The 20,690-nt window shown below is 32.5% G+C and overlaps 1 protein-coding gene across 1 annotated transcript; it reads right to left on the bottom strand.

The window, feature by feature from the left end:
- Window positions 1–18,702: 18,702 nt before the first annotated feature.
- LOC149193818 (putative UPF0481 protein At3g02645) lies at window positions 18,703–20,358 on the bottom strand. The gene has a single exon (XM_089407446.1). It carries the CDS (start codon window positions 20,356–20,358, stop codon window positions 18,703–18,705), a length of 1,656 nt encoding a protein of 551 aa, XP_089263572.1.
- Window positions 20,359–20,690: the final 332 nt, after the last annotated feature.

Here is a 20,690-nt window from a genome sequence, read left to right as displayed (position 1 = left end):
TTAGAAATCAGAGGAGGTGCAAGGGGACTGAACTTGTGAATTTTCCCGCCTTTCATTTTTTGTTGCCGTTATATGGAACCCAAACACATTTGTTATGTTTTTGAATTGTTTTATAATTTAACAGTGTGTATAGTAATATAAATATAAGGAAATAAACCATGGACGCCATTGGGAAGTCTCACCTCAATCTAGTTCGTGGAACAGTGGTCAAAGAAAGCTGTGGTTATCTAGAGGTGTGTATGACTACCAATTAACTAGGGGATAAGGTGGGATTGACGTAAACTTGATTACAGTGTCGTTGATACAGTCTGCGGTGAACACTCAATCATAGTAATAATATCGTGCTAAGGAGATTCTTCCATTAGCACAAAAAATATGTTAAAGACAAATTGCTAATTGTTGCAGGTGATTTCTTGCATGACGTGTTGAATAAATATCACAATGATTATGTCAACATAACAAGTTCATAACAACCTTTCCTGATTCAGAATGAGGTGCGATTATATGGTCTAAGACATAGTGGAATGATTGAGCATATGATCACAAGAACATTGCAGAATTATACAGGACATTGATAAGTTTGACTTCCGCGTGTGAGTTTCATATTGAAAGGCACGGTACAGTATAAAATAATATAGATCCAACATTTGGTATTAAGTTGTAATCCATTGAAGTCAGGCACAGTCATATAAATTCTATTTTCCTTAAGTGTTCTAAACGTTGGGTTTTTTTTTCTTGTTTCCGACATCACTTTGGATGATTGTAAAGAAGATATGTTGCAATCTAATATGATCAAGTTATAGAACATTGCCCTCCAATACTTCATATTTCATGTTATTGGAAGCTAAAAATCTACAATAAAAAAATTATTTGAAATAATTAAAGATTCCATTTTCTTTCACAACGGTAACTTCTCATATTAGTTTTAAAAAATATAAATTATAACGGATAGACAACGTCCATTGTAATAATAATAAAATATAAATATTTAAGCAATAATTTCTTATGAAAGGCCATTCACTACACTTTGTATGATTTCATGTTACTATTCACCTGTCTTCTTGCTGTAATCATAAGTTTAGATAATTTTTTAGTCATTAATTCTTTTCATAAATATGTAGTCTAAACCTTATATGTTTTTTCCCTCTTCAAAGAAATTACTTTAGTTAATTTTAGTTGGATGAAATCTGATAGAAAATTTTTCGAATCTTAATTCATAATGATGTAATTTGCAAAAATATAATGCTCCAAGGTTTTTCAAAACATTGAATCTATTTGTATACTCAAAAATATATTTTAAGCAAATTATGTTCACCATTTTACCAAAAACGTGTATAGAAAATTCCCTTGAAAAATAAAAATTAAACCACTACTTTCCTAAATACAAATTAAATAATAACTTTAATCCCACTCTCCCCACTTCAACTGTAACACAATTAGGACATCATTGGATTTGACGTGAATTGACAACACTAGGTTAAAGGAATTGAAAACTATTACGTCTCATCTCAACCATTTTGACGTTGATGTTCTCTACGATAAATTTTGGGATTTGCTAATGGCTACCCCCATTTAGGGGTAGATAATGGCTACCGTGTGATGTTCCCAACAATTGTAAATATTTAATTATTACAATTAAACAAACTAGATATTACTATTAAAGTTGATACATTTATTATTATGATTAAATATGCTTAAGGCAAATGTTTTGATGACAAATGTTTAATTTTCACATGTCAGGTAGTTAGGGTAGGCGGTTACCTATCCCTAACTACTTTCTTGAAGATTTATTCTCAAGGAAGGGATCAAGAGGGTATGAGTACCTGAGACGAAAAAAAAAGTAACACAAGCAATAGGCTTATGTGTTGATATGTTAGACGGGGTTTATAAGCTATCTCTCCTTAAGACCAGATAGTTGTGGTAAAGTAACTACTAGTCTTATTACATGTGAGAAACAGCACGGGGGGAGACTCAGGCTAGGAAGCGGGTCTCAAGTTTGGGAGGTAAATTCGGAAGAATATAGTTGGTTTGTTTTGAATAGTCGACAATGACTAAATCGATATAAGTATTTATCACTTTCTAAAGGATGAGTGATTTTTTGAAAATAGGAAATATTTATGCTCTTAATTAAATGTATTCTTGCAAGATAGTAGTATTCAAGCTGTTGAATAATTACTATCTTACAATAGGAAAATATTGTTTAATAAAGGTTAACTGAACCAATTTAAGTATAGGCTTACTAAAAGAGATTTAAAATCTAGAAATCATAAGAATAAACCTGTATGCTTCGATGATTAGGTAAACACAAAGTTCTCAGGAAGAAATTCCTCCTCTAGGGTTACAAGAGGGAAAATCCTCAGGAAAGCAAAGAAATAAGAAATGGGTTATAAGAACTATTTCAAAACTATATAGGGACTCTCCAGCCCAAGGAATTACAAATCCAGAACAAAAATTAATTATGTAACAATGTTTTCAGACATCTACTTCTGAACTAAGGAATTAGATCATTTTATACTTGTCCCTACGTTGCTAGAGAAATCAAGCACTGAAAAGTAGAGGCCAAACATATTCTTTAGGATATTTGAGATAGAAAGGAGTTAAAGAATGCATTAAGAGCATAAATATTACATAAGAAAACATCTTCGAACTAAAAATTTAGGAAATTTTGAACCCAAAAACATTAAACCCCCAACAAGAAAGATATTACCATAAAACGGAAATTAGCCATCTCAGGGACAAGGGTCAAATTCCCTTACCCTCTCTTGTTGTGAATAAACTAGAACATGCATTAAAGCAAATGAACAGGAAAGAGATGAACCTAGGAAGAGAATAAAACCTAGGAAGAGAAATTGTAAATCTTAGCGATATACTCTGAACAATTATGTGATATATATATATATATATATATGAAATGGAAACTGTAAATTTGAGAAAAATATCTCTGAATGATTATGTGGAACTGTGTAAAACCATATGTACAAAATCCAATTATATGTATATATCAAACATTCTTTCTTAAACCCTTAAGATAGAGTCTTTAAATAGGAAGGAATTTCCATATAAAAAATATTCACAACTCATAAGTGATAATAGAGTGGTTCGATTATGCTTGTATCAAAGAAAAATTACAACTCAAAATTAAATTACATGTCCAGAATTCGAAACGATGGGCATGGAAACCCATGACTTGAAGCTAAGAGGATTTAAGCCCAAAAAACTAATACAGTTCAAAAGAAAGGAAGATTTACTTCAGTTATGAACTTAGACCTATTATGAGTATAGTAGCGTAATGGTACAAAGACCCATAACCCCAAAGAATTAAAAACACGGTAATCCACATTACCCAAAGGCTGGGAAAGGAATAGAACCATGAACCCAAGGCCAAACTTTGGAGTGGAGCTTCGCTCTCGAGAATTCATATTTGAGTAGAATGAGAACCACGACCTAACCTAAGAAAATGCAACCACAATATTAACAATGTGGTAGAAAACAAGAATTGTAATGTATGATACTTAAGACTAAACCATGAAACCCTATACCTCGTTAGGTTTGTGACCATAAGACTGCTCCTTGAAGCAGAATTTATTGCAACCATCTCTGTATACCTGGTAGTTATGAACATAATCATGGTAGGAACAAATAAAGGGGAAACTAGTGTATTGGAAAATGAATTTCAAAGTAAGGAAGATGAGCCTATGAGAGAACTAGAGTTATGGGTCGAAGCTATGAGACTCTGTCAGAATGAATGCAAATGTCAGAAAACACCCCTCAAATAGAGGACCAAAAGGATAAGGATGTGCCCATCGTCGTTGGAACATGTATTGTTTCCAAGGATCATTGATGGAGGGATACTCCTGAGGTGCTAACAATAGCTGTAATGCAAGGCAAAGAGCCCAAAAACCTGCTCCCGCCAACTCACAGGTAGCTAGGTCTGCCAAATTAGGACTCCAATTCATTAGCCTTGTATTATGTCAGGACTATTTGCATTAATGTATATTGAAGTTTATGTATATCAATAGATTTAACTTATAAACTCAGAGCAGAAGCCTTCATTGCAATTGTGACAGGTGTATTAAATTAAGTTAATGCGATATGTACATATTTTGACATAGTATAAATAGATTACAATCGCAATTTTTTTTTTTTTACTTTCACCTTATTATATTAAGTATTATGTTAGGGATGTGACAAGTAGTATCAGAGCACTCATGTTACAAATTTGAGACCTCTAGAAACTAAATAAATAACAACATTTATGATGTCCATAGAGAAAGAACGAAAAGCAACCAACATGAGGAGGACTGGAATTACACCCCATAGACTCGTGACAGAAATAGGACCAACATATTTTTAAGAAGCCAATCCTGAGGTATGAGTACATTTGGGGGAAGAGCCGCGCAATACCAACACTAAAATCTTGGAAACTATGCATGAACTGAAGCATGCGATGGCTCGGTTATGGGAAGATAATAAAAGGCTAATGCTGGAGTAGGAAAAGATTATGAAAAGTATGTCCAATAGACAGAATTAGTGACAACCAATTCCCAGTACTGAACACAAGAACATGAATAGTGAGCAAGAATTTCGAACCGAGAATTTAGAAATAGAAGGCGGTGAAGAAAATCAAGAGGAAGAATCTGATAATGTATCAAATCAAAAAATGCAGAAAAGACAGAAAATAGAACTACAAGGAGAATTTCAAAAAATGAAAGTGCTCCTCTTTGATGGTGAACAAGAAGAGGAAGCTGAAGCCTGGCTTATCAATATGAGTAAGTAACTTTATCTGTATGAATACGATCATAATTTAAAGGCTCACTTGGCCATCTTTCAGCTGTAAGGAAAAGCCACCCTATGGTGGGAAGAAGAAAAACTTGTGCATGGAGTAAATGAGAAGAGCATAACTTGGGAAAATTTTCAAAAGTATTTTAAGGAGAAATATTTAACTGAAATATTTTATGACGAAAAGGAAAAGGATTTTCATGATCTTCTACTGGGACAGTTGTCTATGGATGAGTTCATAGTGAAATCTACATTCTTGCTTAGATACTTTCCTTACATATGGGAAGAAAAAGCGAAAGTGCAGCAATTTATCAGCAGTCTATCGTTGTTCATGAAAGAGCATCTCAAGTTCGATAACCTGAAGTCCATGGATGAAGTTATAAGAAAATATTGATTATGCTATCAACAAAATAGGCAAAAGGGAGATGTGGAAAAGAGATGGGCTGACAAAAAGGGGATCAAGTTTCCCTCTAACAACAAAGGAAATAAGTCCATAATAAAAAAGGGACCCCATAGAGGGCAAGAAAATAGAAATATGAACAGAAATCAACCCAAATTCAAACTTCCAAGTGAGTCCAAGACTAATGAGAAGTCGAGTAGAACTGAAGTGGAAGTAGCAGCTAGACCTCCAGTACAGGGTTGTGGATGTGGACTACCTCATTATGTCAAAAATTGTCCATAGCGTAAGGGAACTGATCATGTTCCATAGATTCAAGAAGCATCAATTGTGGGAGAAGTGGCAAGAAGTGTTCCTAAAATCAATGCCACCCTTGAAGACCATCATGCGAAATACCAACCAACCATAGTAGAATTTGAAGGTAAAATCTTCGATCGAACTATATCTATTTTAATTGATCAGGAACTAGTTTGAGTTATATTAGTCCCAAAGTAGTAGGAAAAATTTATTTTCAAGTTGTTAAGTTTAAGAATCCTTGGCTAGTGCAGCTCACCATGGGAACAAAGAGAAGGGTGTTGGCCAAGGTCAGCAACTATCCCTTAAAGTTAGTAGGTTAGTCTCTTATGGCAGACTTGAATGTGTTGCCCCTAGGATCATATGATCTCCTAATAGGCATGGATTTTTTGGAAAAGCATTGGTCCCTCATTAACTATAAAACCAAAACTATTAATATATGGATGAAGAAGGAAAGAGGCAGGAAATAAAGGGCATACTAAGACCAGTAAAAGCCTCTCAATTAGAAAAATGTATCAAAAAAGGATGTCAAATTTATGCAATATACGTAGGATATGCTAATTCAAAGGAAAAATTTGTTTGTTTATAAAATATACTTGTGGTGCAGAATTTTTCAGACGTGTTTCCTGAAGAAATCCTGAGACTTCCTCCAAATAGGGATATAGATTTCACCATTGAGTTAATCCTTGGAGTTTCCCCAATATCCCAAGCACCTTATCGCATGAGCATGGAAAATTTTAAGAACCACCCTAAATTTATATGTATAATAAATGGGAAAATCCCCATGATACATAGGAAAAATGGGAGGTGATTTTATCAATAATATATTGTGTATATATAATTTTTTTGGCGAATTTCTAACCAGATTATATTATCTTGTAATGTCATGGCAAATCTTTCACTGAATTATAAAATCTTATAAGATCTTGGTAATTCTTTCACTGAATAATAAAACATTGTGAAGTCTTGGCGAATGTTTTGTTAAAGTATGAAACCATATATGATAATAGGAAAACATATTCATTAAACTATAATATACTAACATACATGTTTGGAAAAAAGAAACATAATTTTATCTTTCTACAAACAATGTTAGAAGTTTCAGTGGTCGTGTTCATCAAGGTTCTTACTATAAACTCTTTCATGTCCTTCTATTAATTTTGATAATATTCCACAACAAAATTCTTGTAGGTGTTAATATTAACCACTAGTTCTGTCAAGGTAGGAGAGATTAATCTTTTCTCTACCACTTTTTTCAAGCTACCACTTTTGTCAAGCTATCAAATTTCTTTCTTATTCCATAGACTCCAACTGCGAGATAAAAAACACATCAAGTTTGTTTACCCCAACACACAATCAAGTAGCAAGCCCCAAATATATAGTATAAGAAAGTAGTAGATATCCCATAGGCTTGAAGGGGATATAATTGAAAGAAGTGACCATTGTCAGAAGCCTTCTAGTCAATATATAAATATATAAATGTAGATTTATTATTATTTTAATTGGAAATCTTCAATTAAATAATAAAATTTAATTATGTCTCTCCCAATCTAAATTCCTTATTAGTATAATTCACTACCTTCATACATCTTGAATTTTTTAACAGCGTTGTAACATGTGGACTAATTTCCTTTTTGGTGCACAATCTCTGCCTTTTAGGACAATATGGTGCAGTGGCCCAACCCCTATATATCATTATGACAAACTAAGAATAACAGAGAAGACGAAAGGTTGTACAAACCAGCATATTTTTCAAACAACTAATCCAACATCAGTACCTTAAATTTTTCATGAAGATATCATATCGAGAACATTTGAAAAATGGTGGGAAATCTGGGCAGCGACTATCTCTCTTCTACGAGGGTGATGCGGAAAGAGTGATAATATTTCACTGTTTTGAATTTTTTTTGTTAAGTCAGAAAAACTAATATTAATGGAGATATTGGTATTTTTTACTAAATTTTGTGAAGTGACTAAATGTAGCTTTAACCGTTCACCTTAAGATGTTTGTTACAATATAATTTCCTAAGTCTATTTAATATCTTCATTATCATAAAAACCAACCTATATTCCATCTTAAATCCACATCTACCACTCTTAGAGGGATGAAACCTATTTATCCCTCTCAGCACTTGGTAGACCCAGAATTAAGATGGATCTAAGCTGATAGAACTCCCCCTTTAAATATTCTATGCGTACATGAACACCACGGTATTACCATGGGTTATCATAAACCTGGAGCTTAAAACTACTATTAGTAATTTATAAAAATTAATAATTAATTTTTTATTTGTATTTTTTTTTAACCAACTTAAAATGTTTAAGTGACATTAAATTACAAGATCCATTTTTACTCTTGATCTACCAAACCCCGAGAGGAATCAAATATTTTTCACTCTATGCTAGTTTGCATATCACGATATTTGATCCCTCTCAAGAGTTAGTAGATCTAGAGTAAAGATGGATCTATTCTGGTTTAATTCCCCCCTTTAAATAGTCTCCATTCCACATGAATACCATGGGTCAATACCATGTGCCATATTTATTTTTATTAATACTAATATTCGGGTTAATAACGTTTTTTTGCATGGTATTAATAATAATTTGGCCCATGGTATTTGGCCCATAGTATTTGGCCCATAGGCTTCACCTAAATATAACGCATTTTTTGAGTGTTCGTAAATATAAGGTGGCTTATGGAGTAAATATAAAAAAATTGTTTTGTTTATTTACCATACCTGTCTTTTATTTATATTTTTATTAATTTACCATACCTCTTTTATAAATATGGTATTTGGCCCATAAGATTCACTTAAATGAAACCTCTTTTCTGAGCCTTACTAAATAAAAAAGAGGTTTTATTTATTTACCATACTTTTAGTTTATTTATATTTTTATTTATTTACCATACCTTTGGAGTAAGTATAAAAAAAGGTTTTATTTATTTACCATGCCTCCACTTATTTATATTTTTATTTATTTACACCCTTGCTCGTAAATATAAGTTGACTTATGGAGTAAATATAAAAAAATGTTTTATTTATTTATCATGCCTCTCATTTCTTTATATTTTTATTAATTTATCATACTTCTTTTATAAATACGGTATTTGACCCATATGATTCACTTAAATAAAACCTATTTTTTTAGCCTTCTTAAATAGAAATAAGGTTATGGACTAAATATAAAAAGAGGTTTTATTTATTTACCATATCTCTAGTTTATTTATATTTTTATTTACTTACCATACCTTTGGAGTAAGTATAAAAAGAGGTTTTATTTATTTACCATACCTCCTCTTTATTTTTATTTATTGGGACCAAATACAACCTCCCAAACCACCTCCCAAATGAGAAAATGGGCTATTGCAAACAAATTTAACATTGCAAAGCAGAAAATCGGGTGATTGTAATGGAATATAACCTCACAAACCAGGCGAATTGGTGTCAAATGAGTCTTTTCATAGTTTATCTGCCCCTTTTTTTGGGCTAAAATGAAATAAATAATTATTTCTTAAATAAAAGTTGGGCTAACTATATTAAATGGGTGTTTTATAAAAATTTCACCCCTCTAAAATGAAAAAACCCTTAAATTTCACCCTTGGGCTAAATTTCGCCCCGAAAATTTACCATGCGCATGAGTATTCCAGACCTAACAGAATTAAAAATATAGCTACAAGAACTGCTTGATAAAAAATATATCCACCCAAATGTATCAGCTTGGGGAGCTTCAATGCTTTTCGTTGAGAAGAAGGATGGAACCTTGCGAATGTTCATGGATTACTGTTAGTTAAATAAATTGACCATCAAGAATAAATACCATTTACCTCGTATAGATGAGTTGTTTGATGACGTGAAATGTGCGAAAGTGTTTTCAAAGCTCGACCTTCATTCTGGTTACCATCAGATTAGAATAATGGAAAAAGATATAGCAAAGACAGTCTTTAGAACTCGTTATGGGCATTATGCGTTCATAGTGTTTCCCTTCGGGCTAACTAATGCTCTCGCGACCTTCATGTGCCTCATGAATAGTATATTCCATCAGTATTTGGATAAATTTGTGTTGACTTTTATCGATGATATATCGATTTACCCTCGGAATATAGAATAACATAAAGAACATATCATAATTGTTCTAGAAGTTTTAAGAGAAAATCAATTGTACACCAAGTACAACAAATGTGATTTCTTTAAAGAACAAACTTAATACCTAGGACATGTCATTTCTAGGGAAGGAATTGTTGTGTACCCAGAGAAAATAACAACTATAATGGAGTGGCTGCTACCAAAGGATGTGGTTGATATAAGGTCATCTATGGGCCTAGCCGGATACTATAGGAGATTTGTCAAAGGATTTTCTAGGGTGGCCTATCCTATTACCTCTCTGCAGAAGAAAGGAAAAGCTTTTATGTGGACCATGGATTGTCAAAGGAGTTTTGATCAGCTTAAACATTTACTCACCACCGCGCCCATTTTGATAATTGCATATTTGAATAAACATTATGTAGAATGTTTAGATGCTAGCAAGGAAGGAGTACGTGGCGTAATAATGCAGGAGGGAAGAATTATTTCCCATGAGTCTAGGAATCTTAAGAAGCATGAGAAAAAATATTCAGCCTATGACTTAGAGCTAACAACAATCATTCATGCATTAAAAATGTGGCAACATTTCTTGATGGGTAAGAAATTTCTAACTATTTTAATCAACCCACTCTGAATGTTATGCAATCTCGTTGGGTGGACTTCCTAAGTGAATTTGATTTTGAAATCAAACACTTCAAAGGAAAGGAGAACCAAGTCACGAATGTCTTAAGTCGGAAAGTAAACTATATATATGAGTCTCTTTCAGTGAAGTGTGAACTACATTTAATGAGAAAATTAAAGAGGCAGCAATGCAGGATCCAGAATATAAATTTTTATGGCAGCAAGCAAAAATTTTAAGCAGCAATGAACAACAGTTGGGATATGATATAAATCAAGAAAGTATACTGATTTATAGAGGGAGAATGTATGTACCTAACCAGAAAAATGTTAAAAAAATAATTTTAGATGAATATCATAAAATTCTGTATGCAGACCACCCCGGATACCAAAATTTAATTATTGCACTTAGAAAGGAATATTTTTGGCTCAGTATGAAGAAGGAGGTACCTAAGTATTTTTCTTTCTATCTGGAATTTCAACAAGTGAAAGCGGAACATCGTCATCCAACGTGATTACTCCACCCGTTACCTATTTCGAAATGGAAGTTGGAAACGATTTCCATCTATTTTATATCAAGATTACCTAAGTCTAAAAAGAAGAATGATTCAATAATGGTCGTAGTAGATAATTTGAGAAAATCTTCTCATTTTATACCAGTACAGTCGACTTACAAAGTTGTAAAAATTGCTAACATATTCATGCAAACCATTTTTAGATTACATGGATTACCAAAGATTATAATTTTCGACCGCGATGTAAAATTTAGATCAGCTTTCTAGAAGGCCTTATTTGAAGGTTTAGGCACATAGCTACATTTCAGTACTACTTACCACCCTCAAACATATTGGCAGACGGAGTGAGTAAATCAAATAGTAGAAGATATGTTTTGAACTTACGTAATGCAGCAGCCTTATAAATGGGAGGATTACATACATTTGGTAGAATTTGCTTACAACAATGGTTACCATACATCTCTATAAATGAGTCCATTTGAATTATTATATGGACACAAGTGCAAGACACTCTTGAGTTGTGGCAGCCCAGAGGATAAATCAATGTTAGGACCACACATGTTAAAGGAAATGGAGGATATGGTTAAATAAGTACGTTTCAATCTAAAGGCCGCTCAGGACTGACAAAATAATTTTGTTGATCGAAAGAGAAGTTTTCGGGAATTTCAAGTTGGAGATCATTTCTATGTTTGTGTCCTAGCTAAGAAGAGTACATTGCAATGGAGCAAATGTGCTAAATTAACACCCTCATTCTGCGATCCTTCCCAAATTTTGGCTCGAACTGGACCAGTGGCCTACCAGCTTGCTTTACCTAGCCACATATGAGTGCACAATATTTTCCATGTTTCTGTGTTGAAAAATATATATATGACCCAAAAACATAATCAATTGGCAAGATATATATGTAATTACTTATTAAATAAATTTTGCCAAGAAAAATTTTCAAGGGAAAAGAACTAACTAAATGTTATTGTTTGTTTAGGTCGAACCGGAAGACCAGTTCTCAGTCGAACCCCTGGTTATACTTGATCGGACAAAAGTAACACTGCGAAAACGAGTTATCACCCAAGTTAAAGTGCAATGGTAGCACTTAGGCCTAGAGGAGGCCACCTGGGAGGATGAACACGTTATGAGGGAGACTTGCCCAGGTCTATTTGTAGCAAAGAAACATCAGGATGATGTTTAATCTTGGGGGGGAAGATGTGATGTCCCCAGTAATTGTAAATATTTAATTACTGCAGTTAAACAAACTAGATATTACTATTAAAGTTTATACATTTATTATTTTTATTAATTATGCTTAAGGAAAATGTTTTGATGACAAACGTGTAATTATCACATGTCAGGTAGTTAGGGTATGCGGTTACCTATCCCTAACTTATTCCTTGAATATTTATTCTCAAGGAAGGGATCAAGAGGGTATGATAAGAAAAAGGCTTTTGTGCTGATATGTCAGACATGGTTTATATGCTATGTCTAGTTAAGACCAGATAGTTGTGGCAAAGGAACTGTTAGTCTTACTCCATGTGAGCAACAGCTCTGGGGGAGACTCAGGCTTGGAATCGGGTCTCAAGGATGCGAGGTAAATTCGGTAGCATGTAGTTGGTTTGTTCCAAATAGTCGATAATGACTAAATCCGTATATGTATTTATCACTTTCTGAAGGATGAATGATCTACTGAAAATAGGAAATATGTATGTTGTTGATAAAATGTATTTTTGCAAGATAGTAGTATTTAAGTTGTTGAATAATTGCTATCTTGAAACAGGAAAATATTATTTAATAAAGGTTAATTGAACCAATTTAAGTATAGGCTTACTAAAAGAGATTTATAATCTAGACATCATAATAATAACCCTGTCTGCTTCGATGATTAGGTAAACACAAAGTTCTTAGGAAGAAATTCCTCCTCTAAGGTTACAAGATGGAAAACCCTCAGGAAATAAGAGAAATAAAAAAGGATTTATAAGAACTGTTTCATAACTATATAGGGACTCTCTAGCCTGAGGAATTACAAATCCAAAACAAAAATTAATTAGGTAACAATATTGTTAGACATCTACTTCTGAATGAATGAATTAGATCATTCTATACTTGGCCCTACGTTGCTAGAGAAATCAAACACTGAAAAATAGAGGCCAAACAAGTTCTTTAATATGTTTAGATAGAAAGGAGTTAAATAATGCAGTAAGAGCATAAATGTTACAGAAGCAAACATCTTCGAACTAAAAATTTAGGAAATGTCGAACCTATAAACATTAAACCCCAAACAAGCAAGATATTGCCGTAAAACAAAAATTACACAGCTCAGGGACAAGGGTCAAATTCCCTTACCCTCCCTTATTTTGAATAGACTAGAACATATGTTAAATAAAATGAACAAGAAAGAGATGAATTTCACTTTCCGAGAAGAAAAGCGCAAGAAGAGAAACTGTAAATCTGAGCGATATACTCTGAACAATTATGTGATATATATATATATATATATATATATATATATATATATATATATATATATATATATATATATATAATGGAAAATGTAAGTCTAAGAAATATATCTCTGAATGATTATGTGGAACTGTGTAAAACCGTCTGTACAAAATCCGTTATATATATCAAACATTCTTTCTTAAACCCTTAAGACAAAGTCTTTAAATAGGAAGGAATTTCAATATAAAGAAATATTCACAACTCATAAATGATAATAGAGTGGTTTGTTTATGCTTGTATCAAAGAAAAATTACAACTTAAAATTAAATTACACACCTAGAATCCGAAACGATGAGCATGGAAACCCATGACTCGAAGCTAAGAGGGTTTAACCCTAAAAACCTAATACAGTTCAAAAGAAAGGAAGATTTACTTCAGTTATGAACTTACATCCATTATGAGTACAATACCGTAATGGCACAATTACCATAAACCAAAAGACTTCAGAACATGGTAATCCACATTACCCGGAGGCCGGGAAAGGAACAGAACCGTGACCCCAGTACCAAACTTCAGAGGGGAGCTTTTCTCTCGAGCATTCATATTCGAGCACAATGAGAACCCTGGCATAACCTAGTAAAACACAACAACATTATTAGCAATGTGGTAGCAAACAAGCACTGTAACATATGATACTTAAATCTAAAACATGAACAACCTTCTCTGCATGCCTCGCAGTTGTGAACATAACCATGGTAGGAACAAATAAGGGGGAAAATTGTGTATTCGAAAATGAATTTCAGAGTAAGGAAGATGAACCTGTGAGAGAAATGGAGTTATGGGTCGGAGCTAGGAGACTCTGCTAGAATGAACGCAAACGTCGAAAAACACCCCTCAAGCAGCAAACCAAAAGGATAAGGATGGGCCCATCAACGTTGGATCATGTATTGTTTCTGAGGACCATCGATGGAGGGATACTCCCGAGATGGCAACAACAGTTGTAATGCAAGGCAAAGAGCCCAGAACCCTGCTCCTACCAACTCATGGGTAACCTGGTCTGCCAAATTAGGACTCCAATTCATTAGCTTTGTGCTATGTCAGGACTATTTTCATCAATGTATATTGAAGTTTATGTATATCAATAGATTTAACTTATAAACTTGGAGCAGAAGCCTGCACTGCAATTGTGACAGGTGTATTAAATGAATGTATTGTGATATGTATATATTTTGACATAGTATAAACATATTAAAATCGTAAAAATATTTATTTACTTTCACCTTATTATATTAAGTATTATGTTAGGGATGTAACATACCCCCATTTAGGTGTATCTACAGACTATTGTAGATTAATGGTTGTTTCCTAGAAGTATGAACTCTACTAGGTTTCTATAGACTAATGGTTGTTCCCTATAAGTATGAACTATACAAGGTTATATTATCTTATAAATGGACCTTTATATACGAATACAAAATAGTTGTTATAAATGCAGAGAGTTAGAAGACTTCTATTAATTAATCATGTTTGCTGGGAAAGTGAGATATTGATGGTTATAATGTGGGGTAAGGTGATTGTTTTCATTTCCAATTTAGTAAAGGTGGCATCTTATTTAGAATTCATCAAATAAATCATCCTTAATTTTGTTAGGAAACATATTCTTTACTATTTAGGCCATCCCCTTCACATAAAAATGATAATTTTGTACTAATTGATATGCTTGAATAAATTGAGTCTCATAAACCATTTGCTACAAACAAAAATCTGATTTTCCTGGCTAATATATCTTAATAACTCAATTCTAATAGATAAGTAGTTCTCGTTGATAGAATTAGAATGATATAAATATATAAATATATATGTGAGATGTTCTCCTTATATAATTATTTTTATTTTAATTATAGATTTTAAAAATATTTTAAAATATTAGATAAACCAAGTAAAATAATTAATAAATTTCATTTTTGCTGATCAAATTTTAAAATATTTTTAAAATTTTAAATCAAATTAAAGACAAAGATAGGTGACTGTCAAACCCAACCCATCATAAAGTAAAAGTTGATTGCAGTCACTCATTAGAAGAAAGGCTCGTAGTCATTTTAAAGGTTGCATTGAGATGGACCTTTCAATGTGCGTTAATGGACAATTTGAACTCTAATTGACAATTTGCAAAGGGGTTATATATTAAAATTCTTTCGTGAAATCAATGAAATCATACGCACTTATTAACGGACATAAATGCCCTTCCATATATATGTGCGTTAAAAATTATACGACCATTCACATTTAATATATGACCATTCCACAAATTTATTAACAGACATAAATGCCCTTCCATATATATGTGCGTTAAAAAATATATGACCACTCACATTTAATATATGACCATTCCAAATGTATATGTATGAAATAAATGTTCCTAACAAATTTATTTTGTATTTTATATTAAATGTGTATAGAAAGTAAGAAGGAAGACATGGTCAAATATGATTAATTTTATTTTATTAAAAAATTATAATATTTTAGAGTTACTTTACAAATATTACAGTGTAATAATAATAAAATTATTTTCAAATATTACATTGTAATAATGATAAAATTATTTTCAATTATTAAATTTAATAAATAAAGATTTTTTATTATTTGTATTTTTAAAACAAAATTTGAATTTTTTTTAAATTATTTGTCACAATTATTTTTTATATTTGGAATTGGATTATCATAATTATTTTTTATATTTAGAATTGTATTTCTTGATTGAGTAAAAGTTATTTAATTTAAATAACTGAATTAATATTAAATATATTGATTAAAAGAAAATTATATATTAAATATGACTTTTTAATATTTACTTTGTAAATATTATATTTTGTACTAAATTATTAGCTAAAAATAAAGAATATTAATATATTAGTATTTAAATTCTTTTTTTCTATAACCAAGGTTGAGAAAAAAGACTTAATGTTTTCTCTATATCTTATTTTTATAATTCAAATTTAATAGGAATAAACAACAATATCAAATAATTATTTATAAATAATCATATAAACAATAATAATAAATAATAGTCTATAATTCAACTAAAATTTATATAGCATGTTTTTTTTAATTAATAACATATTTCTTGTAAATTAACCAAAATGATAATTTCGTTCACAAATTTGCAATTTCAACTTTTTTTAAAAAAAAGATTTTTAAATCTTAATAAAAATAATATTCCAATTTTATTCCATTAAATAAAAAATATAAAAATTAACTAAACCAACACATAAATAATTATTTATAAATAATCATTTAAACAATAATAATAAATAATTGTTTGTTATTCAAATAAAAATATATATTTATATAATAAATAATTATTTGTTATTCAAATAAAAATATATATTTATATAATAAATAATTGTTTGTTATTCAAATAAAAATATATATCTATATCTATATATAAATATAAAAGTAACAACATATATCTGGTAAACTAATCAAAATGAAAGTTTCTTCCACAAATTTGGAAATTCATTTCTTTACCATGTGCTTTGTTTTTATAAAGGAAGAGGAATTTGATAAAAAAGGTAATTTATTATTTAGTAATTTTGGTTCCATGTTTTTTTAAAGGAAGAAAAATCTGATACAATAAAAGTATTTTAATATTTAACAATTTTGGTATTTTAATATTTAACAATTTTGGTTAATTAATTGAACTATTAGTTTGTTCATGATTATGAAGCATATTTTTTTTACTCGGATGTTTGAGAATATATACTTATAAATCACAAAATTGATATCCAATTTCTCGTCGATATTTTTAGTTGAGACAACCACGTTTCAAGAATAATTCGGAAATGACACAGATCCTTCACATGTATTTTTACAAAGTAGTTTGGAATATCGACACAAATCCTTCACATGTATCCTTACAAAGTAGTTTGGAATAATTCGGAAATGACACAAATCCTTCACATGTATCCTTACACAGTAGTTTGGAATATCTTTTAAAGTTATGAATCATTCAATCACAACTCTACTAAGTTGAACTGCATTTATGTCTTTATCTAAAATAAGTTTTATCTAAGATAACTAGATATCAGGGAGAAATACGGAAATGACACAAATCCTTCACATGTATGATTAAAGTTATGACTCATTCAATCACAACTGTAGTAAGTTGTACTGTGGCGTGGTGTAAAAGTCTAAGTCTACATCACTGGTATGAATATCCTAAATGGAAGCATATGGAGTTCGCTTACGAAGTTCCAAATCTTTCTCTTAGTAGTCTCGATCTTCGTAGTGTATGTTCTTGGTTTGTTGCCAAACCTATGAGATTTGACATATTTTTAAAACCTTATTACCCTGGAAGATATTAAGAAAATGACAATTTTAATCTGCAATGACAATTTTAATCATGGTTTGCAGAAAATGCTACCGTACAATCCCTCAAACCGGATTTCATATCATCAAGATAATGACAAATTTAGTCATGGTTGGCAGAAAATGCTGCAGTACAATCCCGCAAACAGGATTTCGGCAAAGGAGGCATTCAGTCACCCTTATTTTGATGATCTCGATAATCCTCAATTCTGAGTTTCTATATACCAGTATTTATGCTTCCTCAATATCTGACTAACATTAGGTGCACATTCAAGGAAAGAGTTTTTTGGACATGGATGTTTAAGTAAAATATATTTGTAATGGGTGGGAAGTTTCATGTTTGCAAAAATTAATAAATGTTTGATTTTTGGAGTTGGTGTTGTTTAATATTTTATTATTTTTTTGTTTAGTGGTAAATATAGAAATCGTGGCATATAGTTTACACAATTAATAGTTGTGAAGAACAATTTTATGCACCAGTCTACATCCATCTAATTCTGATTCTGGATCTAACATGAGTCTAAAAGGATTAAATTTCTGAGTGCAAAATATAAGGTGTAATTTTTCATTGTTTAAATTGTATTTTTGAATGCTATATAGATTACACAAGGTTAAACATCTTACTTGCACATTTCTTTTACTTCTAATTACTTTGGCATGAAATTATATTATGTCATATGGAAAACTAACTAAACATGCATAACATATTCATTTTTGTTTTTTATTATAGCCTATATTGATTTTTCATTTAGAGAATATTTTATTTTTCTTTTAAGAGGACATTTGTCAACTCCACAGTGAGCATGGACATACTTAAACATAGCCATCATACTGGATTGTAGAATGAACCTTTCCGCTTTTTCTTAATTTTTCCATACATAAATATAATTTCAGTAAAACATTTTAAATCAAAATATACAAAATTTCAATAAAACATTTTAAATGAAAATATACAATTGTTCCAGTTTACATATCAATTTACAATTTTCATAAAATATAATATTAGGCTGCTGCTGCTATACTGCACTTGTTTCACCCTATATTCAACCATACATATATTATTTATATATCTATGTGGACAACCATAGATATATTCATATACAGCAGATGCTCAATCCTAATAGGGCAGGATTTAGGGTGGCGCCCAAATAAGTCCACATGGGTACTCTCTAACTTTTAACACACACCGCAGGCAAGATTCCCGTGCGTAACTCTACTACTTTACCCAGTTTCTGTAATTATAGACAGAGCAGTACGCCTGCACGCAAGTGACGATCAAAAGTATGGCCGCAATTACCAGCGACAGGAATTTCCACGAGCCAAATATATAGTGATTCACAAACTCCACCACCACAACTTTCCATTTTCTACTATGATATTTATTTAAATCCTCTATAACTTTGTCTAAATATACAACATTTGTGACAATAACGGACTTACCCAAGCTGTTCCATAGGCTCGCAACCTCTCTGTCACTCAGTAGATGGTTACAAATAATTCCGCTCTCTCTCAACAATTTCACATCTTCTATTCCGTCGATAATACCGTTCATGAAATCTATATATCGCCTGAAAACAAGCGCACCAGGGGCTACAGAAGCTTCGAATGCAACGAGATTTCTCAGGATCACCTCTGTGTTGGTGTCGAACTTTAATTTGGGGAGATAAAGCGTGGCAGTTTTCTTATCAAATTGTATTGTGGTGAGATCCCCATCAGTAGGGGAGAATTTGACTCCCGCAAAATCCAAATCCGCCACAGATGGAATAGCCAATTCGTCACACGAGGGCGGTATGAAGTCAGAGGATGATTCTTCCGCAATTCTGCTTCCACTTTTTTGGAGTAGAAGATCAAAGAGTTTCTTAAACATACTCAGATCAGGAAGCAAGGGTGACTTCGTCAGAAATTGCGCAGGCCTCAAGTTCAGCACTCGCCGACCCAAATGCGTAAGAATCGAGGAAAGAGCTTTCCATAGCAAATTGAAGACTTTTGTAACGGTTGACATGTCCGCTCGATCAGTCACATCGTTAGCTTCCTCAATTGGAATTGGAGTAACAGTTGACATGTCCACTAGATAAGGAGCATCATTTTCTTCCTCAAATCGAATTGGCTTTCGATTGTTGGAAAGAGGGACGAAAGCATTGTACAGAACCTCCAGCAGGTGACCTCTCTCGTTTATACGGAGATTTAAATTCTGGGGTACCTCGAAGCCGAAAGGCGATAATTCTTGGCAAAACAGCTTTAGCAGGACTGAGAGCCTCTCCTCCGCCTTGGCTTTAGAACCCAACTGCAACTCCAAAAGCATTTTCATTGGAAAGAGCGGCAGTTGATTTTCAAGCATCATCAAATCTCTCAAAATGGAGTTGTCCGCCGCACGGGTGCCACCCAGAGGCCTGACGTCCGCGTGGAGGCTTTGGTCAGCGTGTCTGACATAAAACTGCAGACACTCGAGAAGGAAGACGGCATCCAGTGCCATGATCCACGCCAAGTTTTCTTCCTTATAGTCCACGAACTTGTGATAGCAGCTCCGGATTTGCCAGTCGTATCTTTTAAACTCATCTACAACTACTGACTGAAACTTCCCTACTCCATTAATTGTTTTGTGAAATCTATAAGCAGCTGCCAATTTGTGGCGATCCATGTCATACATCTCAGATCTCCAGTGGTGATAGGGGCCTATGGAAACCGACTGCGGAATGTAAGCTTCCCGCTTCTCTGACAATAACTCTCTTGACACATTAAACACCGACGCACACAATTCTTTCTCCTCCTCCTCTTGTTCTTCTAGTACATTGAGGCATTCTTTAATTTGAGTAACCCAACTATCGCCGTTGATCCTCACGTGAACTGCGTGGGCGTTGGTGTTGCATTCCATGTTTTCAGATCGGAGAAAATAAGGCACACAAACAAAATAATTTAGAAAGGTTCCGGAGATATATCTGTGAGAGATATAATTGTTCAGCATTATATGGAGTTTATTTGGTCTCGGCAGTGGGTTCATTCGGTGGCCATAAGAAAACATTATCCAGTCCAATATTTTGTGGAAAAATACGTGGTGAGCAAGCTGGAAGGGATAACATTTCACGGGGTAATGGATCTTCAGCCATTCAGATGCAAAGGTTCTTGAATTCCAGTACCTGGTCGTTTAACGCAACCTGTGCGCGTGCAGCTTACAACAATTTGTGGACCATCTTTTTAATGCGTTAC

Source organism: Pinus tabuliformis, chromosome 2_2 (assembly GCF_031772625.1).
Source record: "Pinus tabuliformis cultivar Carrire ecotype Pingquan chromosome 2_2, CPIR1, whole genome shotgun sequence".
Taxonomy (NCBI): Eukaryota; Viridiplantae; Streptophyta; class Pinopsida; order Pinales; family Pinaceae; genus Pinus; species Pinus tabuliformis.
Note: the sequence above shows the minus strand (reverse complement) of the source record. Positions and strands in the feature narration are given on the sequence as shown.